Below are 24,904 nucleotides of genomic sequence, written 5' to 3' on the forward strand. Positions count from 1 at the left end.
ATATTATAATTAAAAAACGATAAAAAACAACAAGAAGACCTACTTTTTTTAAAAATACCTAATTTGAACCAACGTTTCGGTAGTTATATCTACTACCGTTATCAAGGTAATTAAAGTAAAATTAAATTAAATTAAAAATAAAATATACTTATCTTTCAAATTTTTAGTAATCCAGTCTCATCAAAATTTCTTCCTAATAAAATTTATTACGCGACAAAATTATTTGTTGAGGCTACCCATTCCTCATTTTGAACTTGTCCGTAGCTCTATCATATATGGAGGTAGAAAGCTGTTTAATAAACTTCCACTAGAAATAAGACAACTTAAGACTGAAAAAAGCCTACGTACAAGGACGAAAATATTTCTTGCTAGTAAAGCGTACTATAGTTTAAGTGAATTTTTTAATGATTAGCATTTAAGTATTTTTCAAAGTTTTATATAATTTTATTTTATTTTAAATTAGTTTCTCGTTTTTATTCATTTAATTTACTGTCTATTGGCTTTGTCTACAACTTCTATGTATATATTGACAATAAAGCATTTTTGAGTTTGAGTTTAAAGACGATCACTTACAACTATTAGAAATATTTATTATATTCACTGTATTTATTTATGCCCGATTTAAATACCACGCCAATATTCTTAACTGTACTGCACTGAACTGACAACTGACACCCAGCGGCGACGCGGCTCCTTTTATAATCGGCTGACCTTAATTCCGGAAGATTCACTGACCGTCGAGGTTTATGATGCACTGAAATCACTGAAAAACAAAAATCTTGCGAACCAGATATGATACCATCTTTCTTCTTAAGAAATTATGCTCTGGTTCTCTGCAAGCTACTCACCTTTTTAACCAACATTTGCCTGTCCAATCAGTCCATTCATCAGACAAGAAAGATATCACTAACTATAGATCTATTAAGATTATAAACAATCAGTTAAAATATCTAAAAGTACTGGTCCACAATAGAATATATCATATTGCAGCGTGTTTCCCGCTCATTAGGTGTAAATTAAATACTCATTGCATAAAAATAATTGACCAATTTATTTACAGTTACACTACTAAATACGATCACTTACAACTATTACAAATATTTATATTCACTGTATTTATTTATGCCCGATTTAAATACCGCGCCAATACTCTCAATTGCACTGCACTGAACTGACATCCAGCGGCGATGCGGGTCCTTACATAGTCGGCTGACCTTAATTCCGGAAGATTCGCTTACCTTCGAGGTTAATGATACACTGAAATTACTGAAAAATAAAAATCTTGCGAACCAAATATGATAACATCTTTCTTCTTAAAAAATTATGCTCTGGTTCTCTGGCAAGCTACTCACCTTTTTAACCAACCTTTGCCTGTCCATTCCTATGGCTTGGAAAGGTTCAAAAGTCAATATCACTAACTATAGACCTCATACGATTATAAACAATAGCTTAAAATACCTAAAAGTACTGGTCCAAAATAGAATATATTATATTGCAGCATTTGCCCCGCTCAGTAGTGTGTAAATTAAATACTCGATTGAACAAAAATAGTTAACCAATTTATTTACAGTTACACTACTAAATACAATCACTTACAACCAGTGGCGAAGCGTACGAGTAGACAAGGTAGGCACTCTCTACCCAAAATTATCCAGTTATTTGTCATTAATTTATTACGTAATTATTTCATGTAATTGTTGAATTACAATTTAAAAAAAAATTAACACAGAATGTAGTCGCTCCTTACTATTATTATATAGTATCTAAACGGCTATAATATCTATCTATCTATAATATCTAAGGCGCGCCCCGCCTGACACACCAATTAAAATAAAAATGCAGGGCTGACACCCAATTATTGTATACGAGCCCCAGAAAGACACATTGATATTTGTCTTTATGGTACACTAAAATTACTGAAAAATCTTCCGAACCAGAATTGATACCATTTTTCTTTTTAAGAAATTATGCGCTGGTTCTCTGCAAGCTACTTACCTTTTTAACCAACCGTTGCCTGTCCAATCAGTTCATTCCTATGGCTTGGAAAGGTTCAAAGGTGAGTCCTATTTTCAAAAAAATCAGACAAGAAGGATCTTACTAACTATATACTTATTACGATGATAAACAATAACTTTAAATATCTAAAAGTACTGGTCTACAATAGAATATATCATATAGCAGCATTTTTCCCATTCATTAGGTGTAAATTAAATACTCGATTGCACACAAATAGTTAACCAATTTATTTACAGTTACACTACTAAATACGATTACTTACAACTATTACAAATATTCATATTCACTGTATTTATTTATGTCAGATTTAAATACCGCGCCAATATTCCTAACTGTACTGCACTGAACTGACAACTGACACCCAGCGACGACGCAGCTCCTTACATAATCGGATGACCTTAATTACGAAAGATTCGCTGACCTTCGAGGTCTATGATACACTGAAATAACTGAAAAACAAAAATCTTGCGAACCAGATGTGATACCATCTTTCTTCCTAAGAAATTATGCGCTGGTTCTCTGCAAGCTACTTACCTTTTTAACCAACCTTTGCCTGTCCAATCAGTCCATTCCTATGGCTTGGAAAGGTTCAAAGGTGAGTCCTATTTTTTAAAAAAATCAGACAAGAAGGATCTTACTAACTATATACTTATTACGATGATAAACAATAACTTTAAATATCTAAAAGTACTGGTCTACAATAGAAAATATCATATAGCAGCATTTTTCCCATTCATTAGGTGCTCAATTGCACAAAAATAGTTAACCAATTTATTTACAGTTACACTACTAAATACGATCACTTACAACCACTACAAATATTTATATTCACTGTATTTATTTATACCGCTCCAATATTCTTAACTGTACTGCACTGAACTGACACACAGCGGCGACGCGGCTCCTTACATAATCGGCTGACCTTAATTCCGGAAGATTCGCTGACCTTCGAGACGTCGTACGGTGTGCCACTTGTGTCATGCCGGAAAATTAAGGGTGCGTTCAGAAACGAAAAGGCGATGGTTACCTTAATCCGGATATGTATGGTGAGTAACTTAAAATCAGTCCAGTGTAAATATTCCTTGAAATTCCTGACGCATTTGTCATTTCTGACATGTATAATGTTGCTAGGCTACTCTCATTTTTTTTTAATTCAACTATTCATGAGTTTAAGCACTTACATATTTATCCTTGTGAAAATTCAAAACATGATGGAGGACGAGTAATATTGCCACTTTTATAAGCCACATTATAATTCGATGTCCATTGTATATAATTCATCACCTAAAATATTATATTAACATATATGTTTTTTTGTTTTGTTGAGGGACTTCAGTGCACCGAACCCTCAGACAGAAACACAACATAGTAACATTTTCAAGTTCAGTTGCCTGAAAGAATAATTTAATTAATTCCTTTAAGTTTAATTGTATTTTGTATTTAGTTTCTCTCCCGAAGTAATATAGTATTTGTATCTCTTTACCATATTTACATCAGATATTGGTAACTTTATAACATACATGTATCTAGTCGATTTATAGATTCAACTGCAGATACCCCCAATGATCCCTTTCCTATTCTGTCGAATTTGTACTTGTCCAATTTACAAATGAAGTTCTAGTACCATGAACACTTCCTGGCACTAGAACTCCATAATTGATGTCATGAAAATATCTTATCCTAATAATTATTCAATATCGCATAAGGACAATTACATTCTTCTATAATATTAAATATAAGTTCCAATCATAGCCATTTTCGTAGCAGTATATGCGTTCACAGTGAACGATCTGGCCATTCATTTTGTATTCCAGTCACAACACAGAAATAGTGCTGCCTCTGATACAGTTTACATGTGATTTATCATTTTAGTTTTTAGACTTATTAATATCGAATATATATAAATATAAAAAACACACGCATTTTATTACTTGTTTTTCATGCTATGTAGAAGTCATATATATAAGATCTGAATTCTTACAATAATGTCTATTTTATAAAAATTAATATCAAGAAAATAATCCTAACTATATCCCACTGTACAGACGACACCCTGTTTTGCTAAAGAACCAACAAGCCTGTCGTGGGTTTTTCTTTACATACATTTCATACACTACTTTGTTCCACTTCGTGAACGACTTCTCTTTATTTTGTGTACCTATATGATTTACCTTATTGATTTGGCAAATAAAATATTGTTTTTCATGCATGAAAGAAATCTAGAAGTTTGTAAAAATAAAGAAAATGCTTTGGCCTCTGGATATATCAAGCAGTCAATTGTTTTCACACATAAGGGATCTATATTTGTCATCACAAACGGATTAAACAATCTTCTTAAAACAGAAAAAGCCTTGATATACCCCTTGTTTGTACAAATCTTAGAGTAATACTCACTTCTATTGAGGTTTGATTTATACGAGTTAGATACGCTCTAATTAGAGTAGGGTACTGCTCTCGAAGAGAAATTGATAATTTATGCTGTCAAAGGCTTTTTCAGTTCAAACATCTGTAATGCGTTAAAAATTTGGTGCGCTTGTTGAGTCAACAAACTAGGACACAAATAGGATCCTGTATATCTACCTATTAACGCTAGAAATCCAAGAAAGGTCAAACCAGGTATTTTCTTGTTTTCTGGGTTGGTATGGTTATGTAACTCATTATTTTTGCTATTAAAATCTTTATCAAAGGCCTTAGAGAAGTCCATGCAAGATCGACTTAGATAAAATGACCCTTCGACCAACCCAGTTGATCGTATACTGGACTAACAACAATTACAGATTTGTTGTAAAACGTATAAGTAAATGTTTTGGCTAATATCGGGGATAAAATTATATTTACTTGCCAAATTACTAGTTGTACTAAAAACGTCAGATAAATGAACTTACACTCTACACTCTATACTAACTACAATCATTAAGTTGCATAAACTTAAATAGATACCTCTTGTCTTTCGTAAATGAAAAAATTTAAGTTTTCATCAATACACTATCGAATATTTGTTATAATATCCTGGTGGTTTCTTTGGAGCAAGTACGAAAACCATACGGAATATTTCCTAATTACGTCTCAATAAATTGAGAAACTGTAAAGAATATATTTATCTACTACACAGCTTCTTATTGTAATTCCTAATTGTCCTTTACATAAACAAATTAATCATTGCAAGAATGTCAATAACCCACGATTAACCCGGGTTATCAGTAAGTTAATGTAAGTAATTTTATCGACGAAGCCGTATAAATGATGGTGTATGTGTATGCTAGCACTAATTAGATGCATTTTTTTTTATTTTAGCGAGTAATGACTTGTAACAAGGGTAACATGGTAAATTTTATGAGGGGGATTTACTTTTTACACTTACGAATAAAAAACTAGATCGATTGCGAAACGCTGATGGTACTGTAGGGTGAAGAATGCTGATAGCAACTCAGGAAGTAAAGAAGTCTTTATGTCCCATTGCCCTAGAAGGACTTAATAGACACCAATATCAAACTTCACCAGACCCAAGTAAAATCCTGACACCTTGACGGTGAAAACCTATCCAGAGGATCCCAAGGGAGCTTGTCGCCTAATATTTAGTTAATCGCTTTAGAAATAAAGAATAAAACTGATTCTCCGGAATATAAAGTCAATAAAATAATAAAGAGGTGGTGTGATGCCCATCAACCTTATCTTCACTTGGACACTACCATGGAAAACATAGTCTAAAGATTTCGATTTAAAAATCGGTTGAAATTTGAGTTACTTAAGGCCCTTCAATAAAAAAAATAGCTTTAATCTGTTGCAATGTCAAAGATACTGCAACAATCTTTTTCACAATGAGTTAATCATTATTAACTTAGTACGCTCCATTCAGGAGTTCCTTCACCTAAAATCATCCTTTGCATTACAAAAAGACGCTCTTCAATCTGTCTACTGAACATACAATTCTTATCATGCAGTTCAAGTTTTTGTTTTACCAAAAGTATGTGTTATGTAGAATATGATCATTCTTCATTTAGTGATGATTTATTTAGTGTGATTTATCATTTTAGTTTTCTTTTTCTTCATTTAGTGTGATTTATCATTTTAGTTTTTAGACTTATTAATATCGAATATATATAAATATAAAAAACACACGCATTTTATTACTTGTTTTTCATGCTATGTAGAAGTCATATATATAAGATCTGAATTCTTACAATAATGTCTATTTTATAAAAATTAATATCAAGAAAATAATCCTAACTATATCCCACTGTACAGACGACACCCTGTTTTGCTAAAGAACCAACAAGCCTGTCGTGGGTTTTTCTTTACATACATTTCATACACTACTTTGTTCCACTTCGTGAACGACTTCTCTTTATTTTGTGTACCTATATGATTTACCTTATTGATTTGGCAAATAAAATATTGTTTTTCATGCATGAAAGAAATCTAGAAGTTTGTAAAAATAAAGAAAATGCTTTGGCCTCTGGATATATCAAGCAGTCAATTGTTTTCACACATAAGGGATCTATATTTGTCATCACAAACGGATTAAACAATCTTCTTAAAACAGAAAAAGCCTTGATATACCCCTTGTTTGTACAAATCTTAGAGTAATACTCACTTCTATTGAGGTTTGATTTATACGAGTTAGATACGCTCTAATTAGAGTAGGGTACTGCTCTCGAAGAGAAATTGATAATTTATGCTGTCAAAGGCTTTTTCAGTTCAAACATCTGTAATGCGTTAAAAATTTGGTGCGCTTGTTGAGTCAACAAACTAGGACACAAATAGGATCCTGTATATCTACCTATTAACGCTAGAAATCCAAGAAAGGTCAAACCAGGTATTTTCTTGTTTTCTGGGTTGGTATGGTTATGTAACTCATTATTTTTGCTATTAAAATCTTTATCAAAGGCCTTAGAGAAGTCCATGCAAGATCGACTTAGATAAAATGACCCTTCGACCAACCCAGTTGATCGTATACTGGACTAACAACAATTACAGATTTGTTGTAAAACGTATAAGTAAATGTTTTGGCTAATATCGGGGATAAAATTATATTTACTTGCCAAATTACTAGTTGTACTAAAAACGTCAGATAAATGAACTTACACTCTACACTCTATACTAACTACAATCATTAAGTTGCATAAACTTAAATAGATACCTCTTGTCTTTCGTAAATGAAAAAATTTAAGTTTTCATCAATACACTATCGAATATTTGTTATAATATCCTGGTGGTTTCTTTGGAGCAAGTACGAAAACCATACGGAATATTTCCTAATTACGTCTCAATAAATTGAGAAACTGTAAAGAATATATTTATCTACTACACAGCTTCTTATTGTAATTCCTAATTGTCCTTTACATAAACAAATTAATCATTGCAAGAATGTCAATAACCCACGATTAACCCGGGTTATCAGTAAGTTAATGTAAGTAATTTTATCGACGAAGCCGTATAAATGATGGTGTATGTGTATGCTAGCACTAATTAGATGCATTTTTTTTTATTTTAGCGAGTAATGACTTGTAACAAGGGTAACATGGTAAATTTTATGAGGGGGATTTACTTTTTACACTTACGAATAAAAAACTAGATCGATTGCGAAACGCTGATGGTACTGTAGGGTGAAGAATGCTGATAGCAACTCAGGAAGTAAAGAAGTCTTTATGTCCCATTTACGCTCTTCAATCTGTCTACTGAACATACAATTCTTATCATGCAGTTCAAGTTTTTGTTTTACCAAAAGTATGTGTTATGTAGAATATGATCATTCTTCGCATCAGATTTTCCCTTATCTGATAATAAACGATATCGATCATTTGTACTGGAATAAAAAGGTTGAATGAAAGAACTATATCTTTATTAAAAGAAAAGGATTTTTTATTGTGTTCAGCATACTTGGACGCAGTTGTATCTCTCTGTTCAAAAATCGCTCAAAATTCAATAATGATAATAAAATTTTAGGTATTGTTAGTATACTAATGTCCTAACTGTAATGACCCGATTTTGTCTCCATTTGAACTATTTTCTAGCACCTCCACAATTGTCCTTCCTACATTGGCGACAGTGATATCATCCGCAAAGAGTAGAGTAGAGTTTGAATTAGGATCAATGTCTGGCAGATCATTTATATAGATGTAAAAGGATCAAGCACCGATCTCCATGAGAGTCTAATATTGACTCTCTCTCCAGAAGACATCCCTGATACTCACAGCCTTGATTTTATCTCATGAAATTGTTACAAATACAAATGCTCTCTGGACAAAAGTTCTACTTTGCTAGTTTTTAAATCAAGATACTGTGATTGACATAATCGAAGACCTTGCCAAGATCCATAGCAATGACCCAGTATTAACGTTAGATACAATATTTACAGTGATGCAAACAAACGTTCTCTTCACTTGACAATCTTGCTGAGGCTAAAGATTTCGGTTTAAACATCAGTTTTTTTTTTTTCGTTTTTTGGCCTTGGCACATTTAGTCACGTGTTCCAATATAGGAACTCATTCATAATAAAACAGGTTGCTAATATAGTATTTAAATAATTATACTATTGGGTAGTATGACATTGTATCTAATAAAAAGAGTACAAAAAAAGGAATAGTGCAAGAAAGATTAATACTAGGGATCTTAGACAGGGTCACACGCTTCTCGTCCTGGAGCCAATGCAGGACATTTTTTAAAACAGAACATAGGGGGGCTCGGATAGGTAGGTAAACAATAGGGAAAAAACAAAAGGATCTCTAAGTAACTAAAATTATTAACTAGTGCATATACGTTCAAGTTATATTTTCCTTTTGGACAATTATTTTATGAAAATAGACTCCATTCTATCGTCGGCAATTACGTTTGCCATAAGTGAAGTATGACACATAGGAAGCAAGCCAAGCTCTTTCAATTTATTATGCAGAAACATCACTGCGTCCATATTATTTTTACATTCAAATAAAATATGGTTCAAATCATCAATTGACTGGTTGTCACAGTTACATATATATGAGTCATTTATTCCTAATTTATGTAAATATTTATTAAAATTACCATGACCCACTAGAAATCTGAAGAAAGATGTTGTCAAATATCTTCGAAAGTTACATTTGGAAACCATACTATAACTGCTAAGGGACGCTTTTATTGAAGTGTATGTATTTGAAGTATTTGCTAAATATGCAAAATATTTTCTTTTTCAAGTTTCTGAAGACCTCTTCCGGATAATTGGAACTATATCACTAAAGTGTACTTTGGAAAGAATCCTATCTGTCTTAATTGCTTCCTTGACCTCTTTATCTGCCAATTCATTTCCTAGCAATCCTGTGTGTCCTTTTAACCAAATGAATGCTACCTTAGTATTATGTTTATCAAGATTACTGATAGCTTCTCGAATCTTAAAAATAACTGGGTGTTTAAAATTATGTCCATTTTTTAGTGATTTTGAATCAAAAAGTATTAAAAAGTTTGAAATTATGTTAGCATCACTAATAAATTCCAGGGCCTTTAATATTGCTAATGCCTCTGCAGTAAAAATAGAAGCATAACCCTCACACTTGTATTTTCTTTTAATATTAATTTTCGGAATAATAAAGGCACAACCTGTACCATCAACAGTTTTTGATCCATCTGTGTATATTTCTAAGTAATTTTGAAATTTACTCAAAGTATCCTTAAGAATAGTTTGATTGGCCTTATGACAGTTCGTAAATGTAGGAAATATTATTGTGGGGTCAAAAAAATTAACCCCAAAAGCTAATTCGTACATCCATAGTATATTTGTTTCATTAATGAATTGATGGAGGTATTTTACTTCAGTATAACCTTCGGCCAATGGAGGACTGTTTTTATTCAACCAATATTTATTAGTTAAATTAGACATACCCAGTTTGTGTATTTTAGCTATTAGTGGGTTATTCCGATATTGCACATTTTTAATCAAAAGTTTTTCTGCTAAAGTTTTTCGTCTTATCTCTAATGGTAGCTCATTAGTCTCTGCCAGTAATGCTTCAATCGGCGTGGATCTTAAGGCGCCTGTGACTAATCTCAAAGCTCTATATTGTATACGATCAACCTTTAGTAGTCTCGTTTTAGTAGCAGAACCATAAAAAATTGAGCCGTCATCCAGCAACGATCTAGTAAATGCTCGATAGAACATTAAAGATGTCTTAAGATCCGAGCCCCATTTTCGGGCAGTGACTGATTTTAAAATATTCAAGCTCTTTTCAGCTTTTTGTAAGATATAATTTATATGGGTATTCCATGTCAATTTTTGGTCTAAATATACACCAAGGTATTTTAGTTCTTTTATCCATGGAAGGGTAGTATTACTTAAAATTATTTGATTTTTTACAAGCTGGCATATCGTATGCTGTACAATAAATACAAAAATCGTCTGCAAATTGCAATATTTTAGATCTTATTTGCAGCTTGTGAAAATCAGCTGTATAAAGATTAAAAAGTAAGGGGCTCAAGACCGAACCTTGAGGTAGGCCTGCAGATGTTGTCCTATAATCTGTTGTATTATAACTAGTTTTTATGGTAATATTTCTGTTTGTAAATAAATTAATAAGATTATGAGCAAACCCTTCAGGAACACCTAAACCAATAAGCTTTTCTAACAGGATGTAAAGATTAACATTTTCATAAGCACTTGAATATCAAGAAATAATGCTCCCAAATAACTATTTTCTAAGTATGTTTGTTGTATGTCTGAAACAAGATGTGCTAAGCAATCGCTAACACTCTTACCCCTACGAAAGCCGAACTGATAGGTCGGAAAGATGCATTTGGACTCACAGCACCACTCCAGACGACTTTTTAAAATTCGTTTTATTAATACATGAGGACAAAGTTATTGGTCTGAATTCACCAGGTTTACCCGGCTTATTAATTAAAACTATTGCTGACTTAGAATTAATACTTTCTACATCAATAATAACACTATTAAAGGCTTTAATTAACAATTGTTTGGCAGAATTAGGAAGATTTCGCAACATGCTGTATGTGATATTGTCGGGACCAGGACTTGACTGTAAAGATTTCCGGATGCAGAACATCAGTTATTATAAGTTGAAACTTCCCAAGCAACACAACATATTTATTATTTCATAAAAGTTAAACGTAAAAGTATGGTGTATTGTATACTATTTAAAGACGTTTATATAATGCATTTAATAGAATGAGATTTTTTTTAAATAATTTTACTACCAATGTAGAATTTTCGAATTTTCAAATGTGTTTTATGCATCAGGAGGCATTTTTCGACGTACAAAAAAAACAATTAATTTTTACCAATCGTAAATATTATTTAATAAAAAAAAATGCATTTTTCTAAAATAAATTTTATTTTTTGAAACCTTGTTAAATTTTGAGCAAATTTACTTAGGTTATGTGAAAACAGTATAGATACAAAAATTATAGATTGTTTTATCACCTATAATTTTCTGAAAAAGCACTTTTTTCTCAGGAAATTCTTTTCTGAAAAAAAAACACCTTTTTCATTAACTTTACCCTTACCCCCCCACCCGCCCCACACAATTTACCAGTAAGAAACTGTTTTTGAAAATCATTGTTTTCCAAAATAATACGCATGAATATCAGCTGGTTTCGTCGTTAATATTTAATCTAACAAGACAGTTTGTTTATTTAAAATTGATATATTTATATATATATGTATAGTAATAAATATTTCATACAAAAACAGTGCCATTAGATTGGTTATTACGGGCGAAAAACAGTGATTTTTCAAAAGAATTTCTTACCGGGCAAATGTTTGGGGTAGGTGGGGGGGTAAGGGTTGTGTTAATAAAAAACACTGTTTTTGCACAAAATATATATTTAATATTTAATTTATTAACACTTTCTATTTAAATTTAATATAATTTTATATGAAAATATTTATTATAAAAACAGCGTTATTAAATTGGATATTATGGACGAAATTCAGTGATTCTTCAGAAGAATTTCATCAAATATTTGAGGTATAGTAATCGAGTTTAGAAACTAGATATGTAAATCCCGTATCAATTTTTTTAAATCCCGAAATTTTCTCCCTTTGTAAACAGAATCGTATATGATATACGTATATTCTACAGTTTAATAAATATACCTTGACTTGATTACTATTAGAAATGAATTGATTGACTTGAATACTGTTGATAAATATAAGAAAATCAATTCAATAAAAAACTGGCTTCAATTTGTTGCCGTGTCAAAGTTACTGCCACTCTCCATATTGAGTTAATCATACTTAATTTAGTGAGTTTTTTCAACCAAAATCACCTTTTGCATTACAAAATGCCGCTCACCAATCAGTGTGACAAGCACATCCACAAATCCAAAATTTATTTACTAAACTTTTCAATATGTCTCTTTTTAAAGCATATTTTCTAACTTTTTGAAAAAGAAGCTACATTTAGCCAATTCATAGGTCTAGAGCAAAGGATAACATCGAGCATTACAGGAGTGTATTCAATCAACTATAGCTAAGATTTTGACATAGTTGGATATACTGTGGACCCGTCTTAAATCTCTTAAAGACCATCAACGTGGTTTTTGTGTAGGTAAATCTCAATTCAATGAAAGATGGTGGGCAAGTAGACAATTTATATACCGATTATAGTAAGGCCTTTGACCAGATTAACCACAAACTTTTACTGGGTAAATTGTAGTCAATGGGTATTAGAGAGTCTCTCCTTGCATGGATTTAGAGCCTTTTGTTTGGAAGGTTGCAATGTGTGAAAGTGGTGGATCTTAATCGTCTGATATTGTGGTCACAGATACCGCACGAGGCACCCATAGTGGCCCCTTGTTGAATTCATTCTAATCAGAAAACTGCATTTTAATCTTTTACTCGTAGGAAGAATTTTCTTAATTTTGCCTATAGGGGAATAATATCAATAGGGTAGAAAAAGTTAGTGATCTGAATGTCATTTTACATCTTTCAGTGATCACTTTTGATCAATGGTGAGAAGGGCTTAGCAGAAACTTGAACGACATTACAGTCAAATGTTCTTATTACAAAAACTTGCCAATCCAATTTCTGTAGTGCAAACACGTTATAATGAGATATCTAGTCAGGTTGATCTCTTTCTGTCATTCAAAAGGTTCAATGTAAACTGAAGGAACTGCTTTAGTTGACCATATTTTCATATTTTGTTCACCACTGATTATTAAAATTTATATTTAGTTTTCTTGGTTTAACTTTTGATTTTTCTATTACACTTTTTTATGATAGCTTTTAAGTCATCTTATAAGATTAGTGACTTAATTGTTAATGTATTTTTATGTATAACTGGAAATAAATAAATGCATCTCCTTGCAGACCACTTTCTATTGAACTTTTTGGTATCAGCAGTAGTATGACTTATGTATAATATAATCATCGTTTGCATTTAATCAACAGGAGATACACAATTACCTATCCCTCATTGGACAATTAAAAAAATCAGTCATATGTACCTACTGCAATTAAAATATTAAATGAGGTTTTTCATTAAAAAGTCTTCAATGACACCTTAATTAAAAAGTAACCCTTATAACCTGTATAACGTATGTAACTGCTTGTGAAGTGATGGTCCTTCCTTTATGTTAAAAGCTCAGTCAAGAAGTCAGAATTAAATGAGAATATACAACTTTAGAGATTTTTACCGCACGAACAACTTTTTGACTACAGAACCACCAAAGAAAGAGGAGAAAAACTAATAATGAAACAACAACCAGTGTCTTGTTAATGTATTTATTAACTGTGGTCAGTCTAATATAACTGGATCCTGCATAACAATAATGAAAAATTTAAATACACTGCCTAAAAAATATTCATCATTTCAGTATTTTTGGTTAACATCTGCCTCAAACTGGTTCCGGGGATAGTAAACACGGTTTGTTGTTTACCCGAACTTGACCAGTTCAACTTTTTAATTAGGAAGGCATTAAATTTACATTGGGCTATAAAAACTTGTTGATTTGGATAAAAATTTCAATAGTTTTACCATAAAAATCATTAAAAGAAACATTAATATACGAGCGATGACTATCTAGTTAAGTTAAAACAAAAATATCAGTAAGCATTTAGAAATATGCGTAATATGCTTGCTAACCAAACTTATTGAAAATTAAACATAGATTGACCTAACTACTTATTATGCCCTGCTATACTATCATATAAAATAATTATTATACGCTTTTATTGTTTCGGAAAAAAAGTAAATTAACTCTAATCCATCTTATAAATAACACAACTGCATATTAATTCGGCGAGATTTAATTTTTTTCTTTACGCTTGGCCGGGTTTATATGAGGAAGTAAACAGATTTTTACAATAAAATGTAACGCAGTTTTTAGGCAATTGAAGCGACCGACCTTCAAAATGCATAAAAGTTAATCAGATAGGGTAATTCGAGGATAGATGGCCCAGGTTTTAAAATGTCATGGTAACATGTTGAGTTAGAACTACTGTTCATTTTTTTAACGAATCTTTATTGAGTTTAGAAACATGTATTAGGCAATTAAATGCATTAAAAAATAAAACTTATAATTCACAGAAAAAAAAATAGTTTACAAAAACCATCTCTCCCACGATGTTGAGGTGAGATGGCGCAACGAAAAAAAAAAGGTGTTTTGGCCAAAATGTCACTTTGTTTTGGATACAACCACACCACAGTCATGGCAAAAGTTCACAAACTGGGAGCAGGAATCGTGAAACCATTTGGAGCAACGCAAGCAATCAACCCAGTCGTCAGATTTTGTGGTTTGGGAATATATTTCGCCACAACCGGTGCAAGCTTGGTCATCGTCGTCCATATCATCTGAAGAGTCATCCAATGTCGGTGGCTCTAGATCTTCGTCTGAGGATGAGTCGCTTTTGGCAGCTCTCTCAATTTTCTTTTTGGTTACTTTTGGCTTCTTCAAAACTGGTTTTAATTTACTGGTCTTTATTACTTTCTGTGTTTTTTTAGACGCTTTGTTCTTTTTTTCGCCAATTCTTGTCTCTGTACCTAGTTAAAATTTCCGCCAGCTGCTTGCTCCTTTTTGCGAACCGAATTAAAGTTAGCGGAAACAACTGGAACGGGTGAGATTATATCTAGCATTTTTCCAGGGGTACTTTTGACGGGAGTATTTGCATTAGTTTCTATAACCGATTCATTTTGTTTTTCTGGTACAAAATCATCTTCAGTCTGCCAACTGCAGCAAGGTTGTTGATTATCATCAGATAAGCTTTGGTAAAACTTTGAGAACTACCATCTGGAATTTTATTTTCACCTGCATCGGGAGCCTCAAGTACGATACTATTTTCAGTCAAATAGGCGTCATCTGGGATGGCAGAATAATTAAATGGCAGAATGCCGAAGTTCCATTATTTACAGTTGCAGACTTGTTCCATCCTTCAGCAAGTAACTTTCCAAATTGTAATCTAGTGAGCTTTCGTCCTGGATTATTTTTAATATATAAACCGCAAGCTGAGTAGTAGTTTAATTTTAACGATCTAAAAAAACATCTATCTAGTGGTTGTAAAAATTGCGTCGTATGACTTGGAAAGCAAAGCAGTATGATGTTGTGTTCAGTACAGTATTCTAGCATCTCAACGTTATTGCAGTTTGAAGCATGACCATCAAGCAGTAACAAAACTGTCCCTGTCGGCTTTCTCGGAACGAACTGATCTTTGAGCTACTGAAAAAATATGTCACTGTTGACATAAGCCCATCTTTCTGACATATAAACCAAGGATCGCGGAGGCATCCCATCCTCGAACTCTTGCTTTTTGTTTTTTCCTTTCATGACGCAGGTTGGGGGAAGAAAAACGCCTTCCGCATTACAACAGGCTATAACCGTATTGTTTTCTTCCTTTTCACCGGAGCTGATACTTGCGATGTTTTTAGATCCTTTTTTAACAATAACATGCCCCGGCCTATTATTAAGTTGTAAACCCGTCTCATCCATATTGTAGATGTGTCCAGGTTTATTCATAAGATCATTCTCGGTCATAGTACTTTCTAGCAGCTGAAAGTAAGTCTCAACATCTTTTTTGTTCATACCCAAGGATCGATGGAGACCCCTTCTGCTTTTCTCACTGACAGCCTTGGGTTTCTCTGCAGAAATAACTGCAGCCAGCTAATCTCAATTCCTTATTAAAATTATGTTTAATACCCAGCTGTTCGGCCAATCTAAAAGCCATACTTCGCACATCAGTTCGAGTAGGAGAAAATCCATTTTTTTGAAGTTTTAGGATATGTGTGGCCAACTTTTTTTCAGCAGCTTCGCCTAACGTGGAGGAGGGTCCAATAGGACCTTTCTTCATATTGTCTGCCAATTTTCTTCTTCGTTGAGTGGTTGCCGGTACCCCAAAATTACGAGCAGCCTCATTAACACCCATTCTATTTTCCTTAACGGCTTGAATGGCGTCGGCTAACTGTTATTCGGTGCAACTAGCCCTGGAACAACTTTCAGTATGCTTGTATTTGGTGGGCATACTGAAAAGAAAAATAAATATTAATCTTACCTCAAAAATAAGTTAACCATCTATCCTCCTTGTGAGAGGAGAGATGGCGCACCTCAAAAACTAAACACGTTTTGAAATATGCGCTATTTTGAGGTTATATAACAAAACTTAAATGTTTTTACTTACCTGACACGATACTGTGAATCAAATTATTGTTAAATTTAAATATTTTTGCACTATACGGATCACGTATAAATTGATATTTAAATAGACATTTAACCGATGAACACAAACGGTGCGGTGGCATGCCTGATATGAACTGAAGTACCTCAGAGCACAGCCGCTCCCCTTTAACGTTAGCGGCGGCGCTGTAAAACCATTGCGCCATCTCACCTTCTGCGCCACCTATCCTCGAATTCCCCTTTTCCTTACCATAGTTCAGACACGAATAGTACAAGTAGCAAGTATTTTATTAACTAACGTGCATGAACGATCCCATTTAATCGGGCAATTTAGTTTATGGTAACTAGGAATCCCTGGATCCTGACAAGCAACTCATTAATCATAACTGCGCTATATATATAAATTCTATCTCTGATTGGAATATATAGGAAATAGTTGTCATGTAGAAAGTCGTAGCTCAGCATAAACCACTAATTCTTTTCCTCTCTTTATCAATGTCCCTCAGGCTTCAAGTTCTCAAATGTTTTTCTGAATACCAATTATTCGAATTCTGACCTCAATAGTTTGCAGTATATTCAATAATAAAAATTATGCACCTATCCTTTCCATTCCTCTATGTAAACCTAATATTTTAATTCGTTTTGTGATGATTTTAAATATAATTTTATTTCCAGATGTAGAAAAGCAGTACATTTATTGTCGACGCATTTAGCTTTAGGTGTTAAATAAATTCTTTCTCAACCTTCTACAACTCAGGGATCATCCTGTACCTTGATTAAAATTACATTCACTAAAGCTGCACTGTTTTCAACTTGTATTCAGATTCTGGGTTTTCACATGGGAAACTTAAGCCCTGATTTAGGCAAATTTTCTATAGTGAGTGAACTTACACTTACCAACTTGTCGTCCAAAGAACAGTGGCTGTCAGCCCTTGAGACACTGGATTTTGAAAGTAAATTTTCTTACTTTCTTTGACACTCTTCAGTTTGTTTAATGTGAGCTTGTTTTAATTTACAAAGAACAGTGGCTGTCAGCCCTTGAGACACTGGATTTTGAAAGTAAATTTTCTTACTTTCTTTGACACTCTTCAGTTTGTTTAATATGAGCTTTCCTTATGTAACCAAACACAAGGCATATCACAGCAAGTCTAATCAGTGGATAAAATCTGCCTCTAGAAACAATTTATCTGAAGTAGATGAGATACCTTATTGCTAGCATGTGCTGATCATATTATCTCTGCCTTTACCTATCCTGTGATAATTTATCATTTCAGTTTGGATATTTTCCTAAACAGCTGTTATATGTGATATTTTCCTAAACACACCTCTCCATAAAACGAGGGAGACAGCAGAAGTGAGTAACTATAGCCCTATTGCTCTCCTGCCTGTATTCTCAAAGATCTTCGAAAACTCCTTTAAAAGAAGAATTGTTGCATTTTTAGATGCTTTTGGTATGCTGTCATAACATCAGTGTGGATTCAGCACTGGCTTTGATACTATTAATCATGCTTTACTACTAATTAAGGTCTTATCTAGTATAAGAACTCCAGCTCACAAAAGACTTGAATGCTATTTTCAGGTAAAACCCAGGCCGTTTTGGAATTTGTGATTGAAATTTAGTGTTGAAAGTGTTCTTGGGTCCTTTTTATATTTACTTTTTATTACTGACTTGTTCCTTCTGGTTAATGATAGCTATATTGTGGATGATACGTCAGCAGTTGTCTCGGGTACTGACTACCAGTCTCAAAAGCCACCAAAAGAAGGTCATCAAGCACCCTCATCCAACAAGACTCTGCCAAGTTCTTAGGATTTGTAATTCATGGACATCTATTATGGGATCCTGAGAGAAATCTGTGTGCAATAGATTTTCAGGCAGCAATTATGCCATCATACTGCTTCTGGAACATGTGGATGCATATACACTTAAAAGCTTTTTATTATGCCTCAGTGCATTCCATTCTCTCATATGCCTTGTTAGCTTGGAGTGATTACTCCAGTATTGAGAGAATGCTAATAAGTCAAAAGTGTTCATTATATGTACTGTGTTTACTTTCCTCCAGAGAAACTTGTTGTGGTACTTTTAAAAAAGAAAAAAATCCTAACTATAGTTAAGATCTATATCTTGCAGCGTGCATGTCAAGTACAAAAAAATCCTTCCAACCACATGAGAAGTGGAGATTTTAATTTTTATAAAACCTGAAATGAGGATAAATTATACATCTCTTTTACCTGACTGTCACAGGTACAAAAGTTACCTCTCAGAGTCATTGACAGAGTTCTTTAACTGTAGTTTTAATGACTAGATTTAGTTATTTAGATTAAGTAATTTTTTCTTTTTTCTAATTTTAGACTATTTTCACATTGTAGTTTTATTTTATTGAAAATTCCTATACATTGTCATGATGTTAATGGACATTGATTTGATTCTGAGTTAAAAAAGGGACAAAAAAGCAGCTCTCCCTCTCTCCCTAGTAAAATTAAAATTCCATTTTTAAATTAACTGTAAGTTCATTTTTTCTAAAATTTATACCAAAAATAGACAATAAAGAATGTAAATGAACTAAAATATAACTCAACAATAAAAATAAAACAAACAATAACAATAAAACAAAATATGAAAGAATTTAATAAGTTAGAGAATGCAACAGAGGTGCTCCTACTTGCTTCTGTGTATTACAGTCCCATTCATGTTGTTCCATTAAGAAAGTAAATTTCAAAAATGGCTTATTATTAATCTTAATATAGGATAGGCAAACCAAATCCAAATATATCACACATATATTACATATAGCTTACCTACCTTTCTCTCCAAGGGCTCCAAATCCTATTAAGAAAAAATATGGCTGACCATTGCTGTGCCAAAAATAGTTAACCAAAAAATATTCACTAATTCTTTCATATATACAGGATGTAACATAAGTAATGACTTTAATTTTAAGACATGATTCCAGGGAATTTTTTAAGTAAAAAAGTTTATAAAAATGTATGTCCGGAGAAGCTTTATTTTCCAGATACAGGGTGTTAAACTTTTTTTAAATTGATTTTTGATCTTTTATTAATTTTTAAAAAAACATGTGTACCGAGTCTGTTGAAATTTTTATAGTCTGTCAATTAATTTTATATCTCTTACATTTTGCCCAACTAAAAATGCCACTTATGATCGCTTAATTTTTTTATATATCTTGTTCTTCATTGTCATATTTCAGTACACACAATGGTTTTGGGCCTTAATAATAATTGCAATGCCGTCACAAATGATTAGCTGATTGAAATGTGTTTGTTTTCTGTGTACTTCAACATTTTTTCTGTATCTCGCAAAGTATGCATCTCCTGATAAATGTTTATATGAATTTTTTTACTTAAAAAATCACAAGGAATCAACCCTTAAGATTAGTAACATAAGTCATCACTTATGTTGCACCTGTATACTACACTGTCATCTGACTTGATTTTTTTAATGACACTAAATTTAATTTTATTGCAAATATCACAATAACAGACTAAACAAATTTTTGGAATATATTTTTTGTAAGTTTTAGGCAAATATATGTACAAGTCTTGGTACAAGTACAAGTGCAGGTCTATACTGCCCAACTATGGAGAAAGGCAGCGACTGTCAAAAAATGTAAAAATCGTTTTTTTGCTTTGCTGGAAAGATATGCAAATTTTACATCCTAAACCAATGCAAAAAAGCAGTAAAATCATTTACTTAGTAAGAAAAATATAAAAATACTTACTGTCTTTTAAATAAGTAAAGCATTTACAACAGAAGAAAGCAGTAAATATATAATACAAAGCAAATAGGCAGTATCTTTTTGTAAAAAAATAGTTGCTGCTTTCTTGTGTTGGATTAAGTGACTTTTGTGACAACATAAAAAAGCAGTAAGTGTATAATACAACACAAGTAGGCAGTTTCTTTGGGTAAACAAATAGATGCTGTTTTCTTGCGATGCATCAGGTGGTTTTGTTCAGTTTGTAACCTTACTATTTAGTGTCTGCGGCCCTTGCAAAAATAATACCTCGTGTTCAATCAGCCATACTTGCACAGTGACAACGAGCGTTGATTAGTTTTTTTAGTTAGTAAGTAGTTGTAAATTCACAGTGAAAATGGACAAAAAAAGGTAAGTGTAAAAGAGATAATTATTTATTTATGTGGATTTGAAGAAGTAAAATAAATAAAAATTTTTTTCAATAAAATTTTGCTCAAAAATGATTTATAGCAAGGGTACAGGGTGTCAAGTTACAAATAATAATTGTTTTTTTTTGTCATAGCTTTTAAAATATTTAATCGATCTTAACCAAATTTCGCACATAAGTTAATATAATTAATGCTATTTTTAGAACAGAATTGATTCTACAAATGGCGATGAATAAAAATTCCAGTAATATGGGGGAAGAAATATGTCATGAGGAGCCTACAATATTATCGAAGAAGCGTCTCAACACAGCTTTATAATTTTGCAGAATGAAAGTACTAACATAGGTAAAAATCTTGTGAAAATGTTTTAAATTAAGTATATTATGTCCGCTAAAAGCACTAAAAAATAGGTTTAAATTATGGGTATGTATTCTTACAATTTTCAGTAAATCCTACTATGCAGACAGAACTGGTAGGATTAGATGCAGACAAAATTGGGGAATCCTATAATAACAGAGATGAAATGTGGACACAAAATTTGGGAAATATAATATGAGTTATTAATTTTGAAGAGAACCTTGGTAAGTAGTGTATAAGAAATATTAACACTTTTCAATTACACTGTTCAGTTGCATATTTAAAAATGGATGTAAATTTTTTTTATTTTTAAATTCGACGTAAAAATAACTGTTCAAACTGTTTTTTTATTTAACTAATCTTTTTAGAGTACCTGCAACGATTGAAGATCATTCAGATTTGTCACTGGGGAATGATTTTCAAGAAATTCAGGAACCCATTCTCCAGAATAATTTGACTCAATTGGAAAATGTACTTTATGAACGTAGTGACGGTAATAATGAGAATTCGGACATAATACCCGACTTGCAAGTTGTGGAAAATCCAGAAGAAATTCAATCGCATGACTCTTTACAAGATATATTTCAAGATGAGCAAGATATTGAATTACTCAATTTAAAAGAAATACAGAGAAAGAGAAATATGAAAAAGAAGAAAAATATCATGGAAAGAAAGGTCTAAACTTAAAAATATAACAAAACATCCACTTAGAGAAGCCTGCAAAGATTCGTGCAGCAAAAAGTGCAAGAAATGAATAAAAGAAGAACAAAGACAATCAATTCATGACAGTTTTTGGTCTTTAACATGGTATGATCAAAGAAAGTTTATCTTAAATTCATGTAGACGAGTGTCAGTTAAAAAGAGAACTATAACTGCTGGATATTCTCAACGAAATTTAACTTTTTCTTACAAATTAACTCAAGACAGTGGAATGTCAGTGGATGTATGTAAGATTATTTATTTAACCACACTGGGATATCATCCAAAAAATGACAGAGTTATTTTTAATGTTTTGCACAAAACTGGACCAGGATCAATATGACCAGATAAAGACCGCAGGGGACATAATCCTCCAGCCAAAAAAATTGATAGGCAATTGATATTAAATCATATCGAAACGTTTCATCCAAGCATTTCCCACTACCGACGTGAGCATGCTCCTTACGTGAAATACCTGCCCATCAGCGATGTAACCATTGTTTCTATGCATCAAGATTTTATAGAAAAACACCCAGAACACAAATGTGGATATGAAGCATGTAGAAAAATATTATTTGCAGAAAACATTAGATTTACAAAACTGGGCCATGAAGAATGTGAAATTTGCGAAGTTATGAATCTTCATGAGCACCAAAGTGAAAATTTTAACCCAGAGTGCTCAGTTTGCAAGAAATGGTCAAATCACATAAATAAGGCCAAAATCGCCAGAAATCTATATAAAGCACATGCAAACACTGACTACGATTGTAAAACAGTTTTCGTTTCAGCAGATTTAGAAAAAATGGTCATGCTTCCATGGATGGAAAGTTTTAAAAAAGTTTTGTTTATTCAAAGGTTAGTAGCTTACAACGAAACTTTTGCACCCCTTGGTTCAAAAAAATCCAATGCCAGAAAAGTATTACTATTTGCAGTTACTTGGCATAAAGCCATACGGGGAAGAGGGAAAGAGGAGTTGATAAGTTGTTTCTTTCAGTTCATATTTTGACATAGAGACACTGAAAATTTTATATTTTGGCTCGATAACTGCTCTTCCCAAAATAAAAATTGGGCAATAATGACATTTCTTGTTTACATTGTCAATTCTTAAAGAGTGGCAGCTCGGACTATTGACTTTTTTTATTTTGAGGCTGGTCATACGTTTATGTCAGCCGACTCCCTACACCATCAAATTGAACTATCACTTAAGTGTCAAAAAAAAACTTGTGACTTTAATGATTTCGTCACCACTATTCAAAAAGCAAATGGAGGAAAAATTGAAACAAAAGAAATGATGATAACTGATTTCTATGAGTTTAAAGACTTGTCATCAGTTAATAAGAGAAACATGACAACTAACAAAGAAAAGATATTGCTATCGGATATTGTCCATGTAAAAGCAACACGAGGATCTTTTGACTTAATGGTCCAATGTGATCTAGAAAGTGAAAACTTTAAAACACTTAATTTCCTTCGGAGTGATGTATATAAAATAAAAACAATTTCTGACCCTCTTCAGTTTACTATTCCATGTGGAATTAGCGAGGAAAAAAAAGCAACTATTATAAAAAATTTGTTGAGCCTAATGACCGAAAATTGAAAAGAATTCTGGCTTAATTTACCTGTGTTTACCGCCTAACAAAAAACACAAAATATTAAAAAGAAATGTAACAAAAAAAGAGTGACTCAATAAATAAAAATGTTCAAAGTTTACCTGTGTTATTTTTCATTATTACCCAACACTTAAAAGCAGTATAATAAAAAATCAATGCAGAAAAGCAGTATGTGACACTTACTGCTTTATGGTTGCCTCAGAAGGATATTTAATTCAATGGAGAAAAGCAGTAATTGGCTTAATTAATTACTGTAGAACTAAAAAACGTTTTTGCTTATTGAAAAAACATTTCTGATATTGTCTTTAATATAAGAACACATTTTTGTTTAAAGTTTGCTTTAAAAAAAGCTTGGCAAATGAACTTAAAGTTTTTGCCTTTTTTCCACAAATTTGCTGATTAGCAGATACTGCATTTTTCCATAGTTGGGCAGTATACTGGTACAGATTAGATTACTCAGGTATGTATATTGTTGGTATAGATTAAGTTTTTCTTATAATTGAAGGACAGTCCTACTATTTACCACTGTATATACTATAAATAGCTGTAGTTTATTGTATTATTAAATGTTTGTGTGGCAAATATAAATTTGAATAACCACTTTATGTAAAATTTATAATCAGGAATTAACCTCCTACAAACTTATTAACTTAGGTTAAGTATTAAAAACTAGTGTATTAAATATGACATTAAATATGCTGAAACCAGTTGTAATAAAAAAAATCTAACTGCTTTGATTAGTCAATTATTACATCTTATCAAAACTATGTCATACCAGCCAGTACATTATGTACTTGTTTACTTTTTATATTAGTAAACAAACGAATTTACATAACCTTAAGTATGAGGGGGATATTACGTTTGAAGCTTAATAGTTGAGAAGTTCTGTTCTTAACATACTGTATTTATAAATTCATATTGTTATAAAAACGTTTACTAACAAAATATAGCATGCTACTGCATAATTTAAGAAAAATATTGAATAGACTATTATAATACTCACCGGTTTCGGTTTCGACGCAGTTTATGTCCTTCCTCGAAATCCGCTTTTCGGCAAGTTTTACGACCCGTTTAGGCATTTCGCGACGATAATCGGTATAACGTTTATTAAATATTAATTAGTCTGTAAATAATTCCCGTATAAATTTTAAAAAAATATATATTTTCTTAACATTCCAGACACTTGTCAAGAATGACACTTCTGTCAATTGTCAAAATCAGCTGATATTTTGACATTTCCCATTTGACCGAATATTAAGGTAGATGAGGAAACTCGTAAAATCGGGTATTATAGTATACCGAGAGATATAGTGATACCGAGAACGTAAATGTATAAATTGAAACAGCGCATGGCCAGTTTACCTCATTCACACTAGGGTTCTACGGGATGCATAGGCATAGGTTCTTCACGGATTATCCTAATATGCAATTACAGTGAAAGCTCCCATAAGCGGACACTCTCGGTTCCGTAACTTTTGTCCGCTTATGGGAG

General features: G+C 32.3%; 1 protein-coding gene across 3 annotated transcripts in view; it reads right to left on the reverse strand.

Annotated features, from left to right (window-relative positions):
• Positions 1–24,584, reverse strand: part of LOC126745779 (uncharacterized) — a 230,574-nt gene extending 205,990 nt beyond the window's left edge. For 2 of the 3 annotated variants that reach the window (XM_050453768.1, XM_050453769.1), the window contains exon 1: positions 24,416–24,584. In XM_050453768.1, coding sequence (XP_050309725.1) covers positions 24,416–24,491 — 76 coding nt within the window. In that variant the 5' untranslated portion in view covers positions 24,492–24,584. The remainder of the gene's footprint in view (positions 1–24,415) is intronic. The other variant, XM_050453767.1, reaches the window with a different exon arrangement.
• Positions 24,585–24,904: the final 320 nt, after the last annotated feature.

The sequence above is a fragment of the Anthonomus grandis genome, chromosome 16 (genome assembly GCF_022605725.1).
Source record: "Anthonomus grandis grandis chromosome 16, icAntGran1.3, whole genome shotgun sequence".
NCBI lineage: Eukaryota > Metazoa > Arthropoda > Insecta > Coleoptera > Curculionidae > Anthonomus > Anthonomus grandis.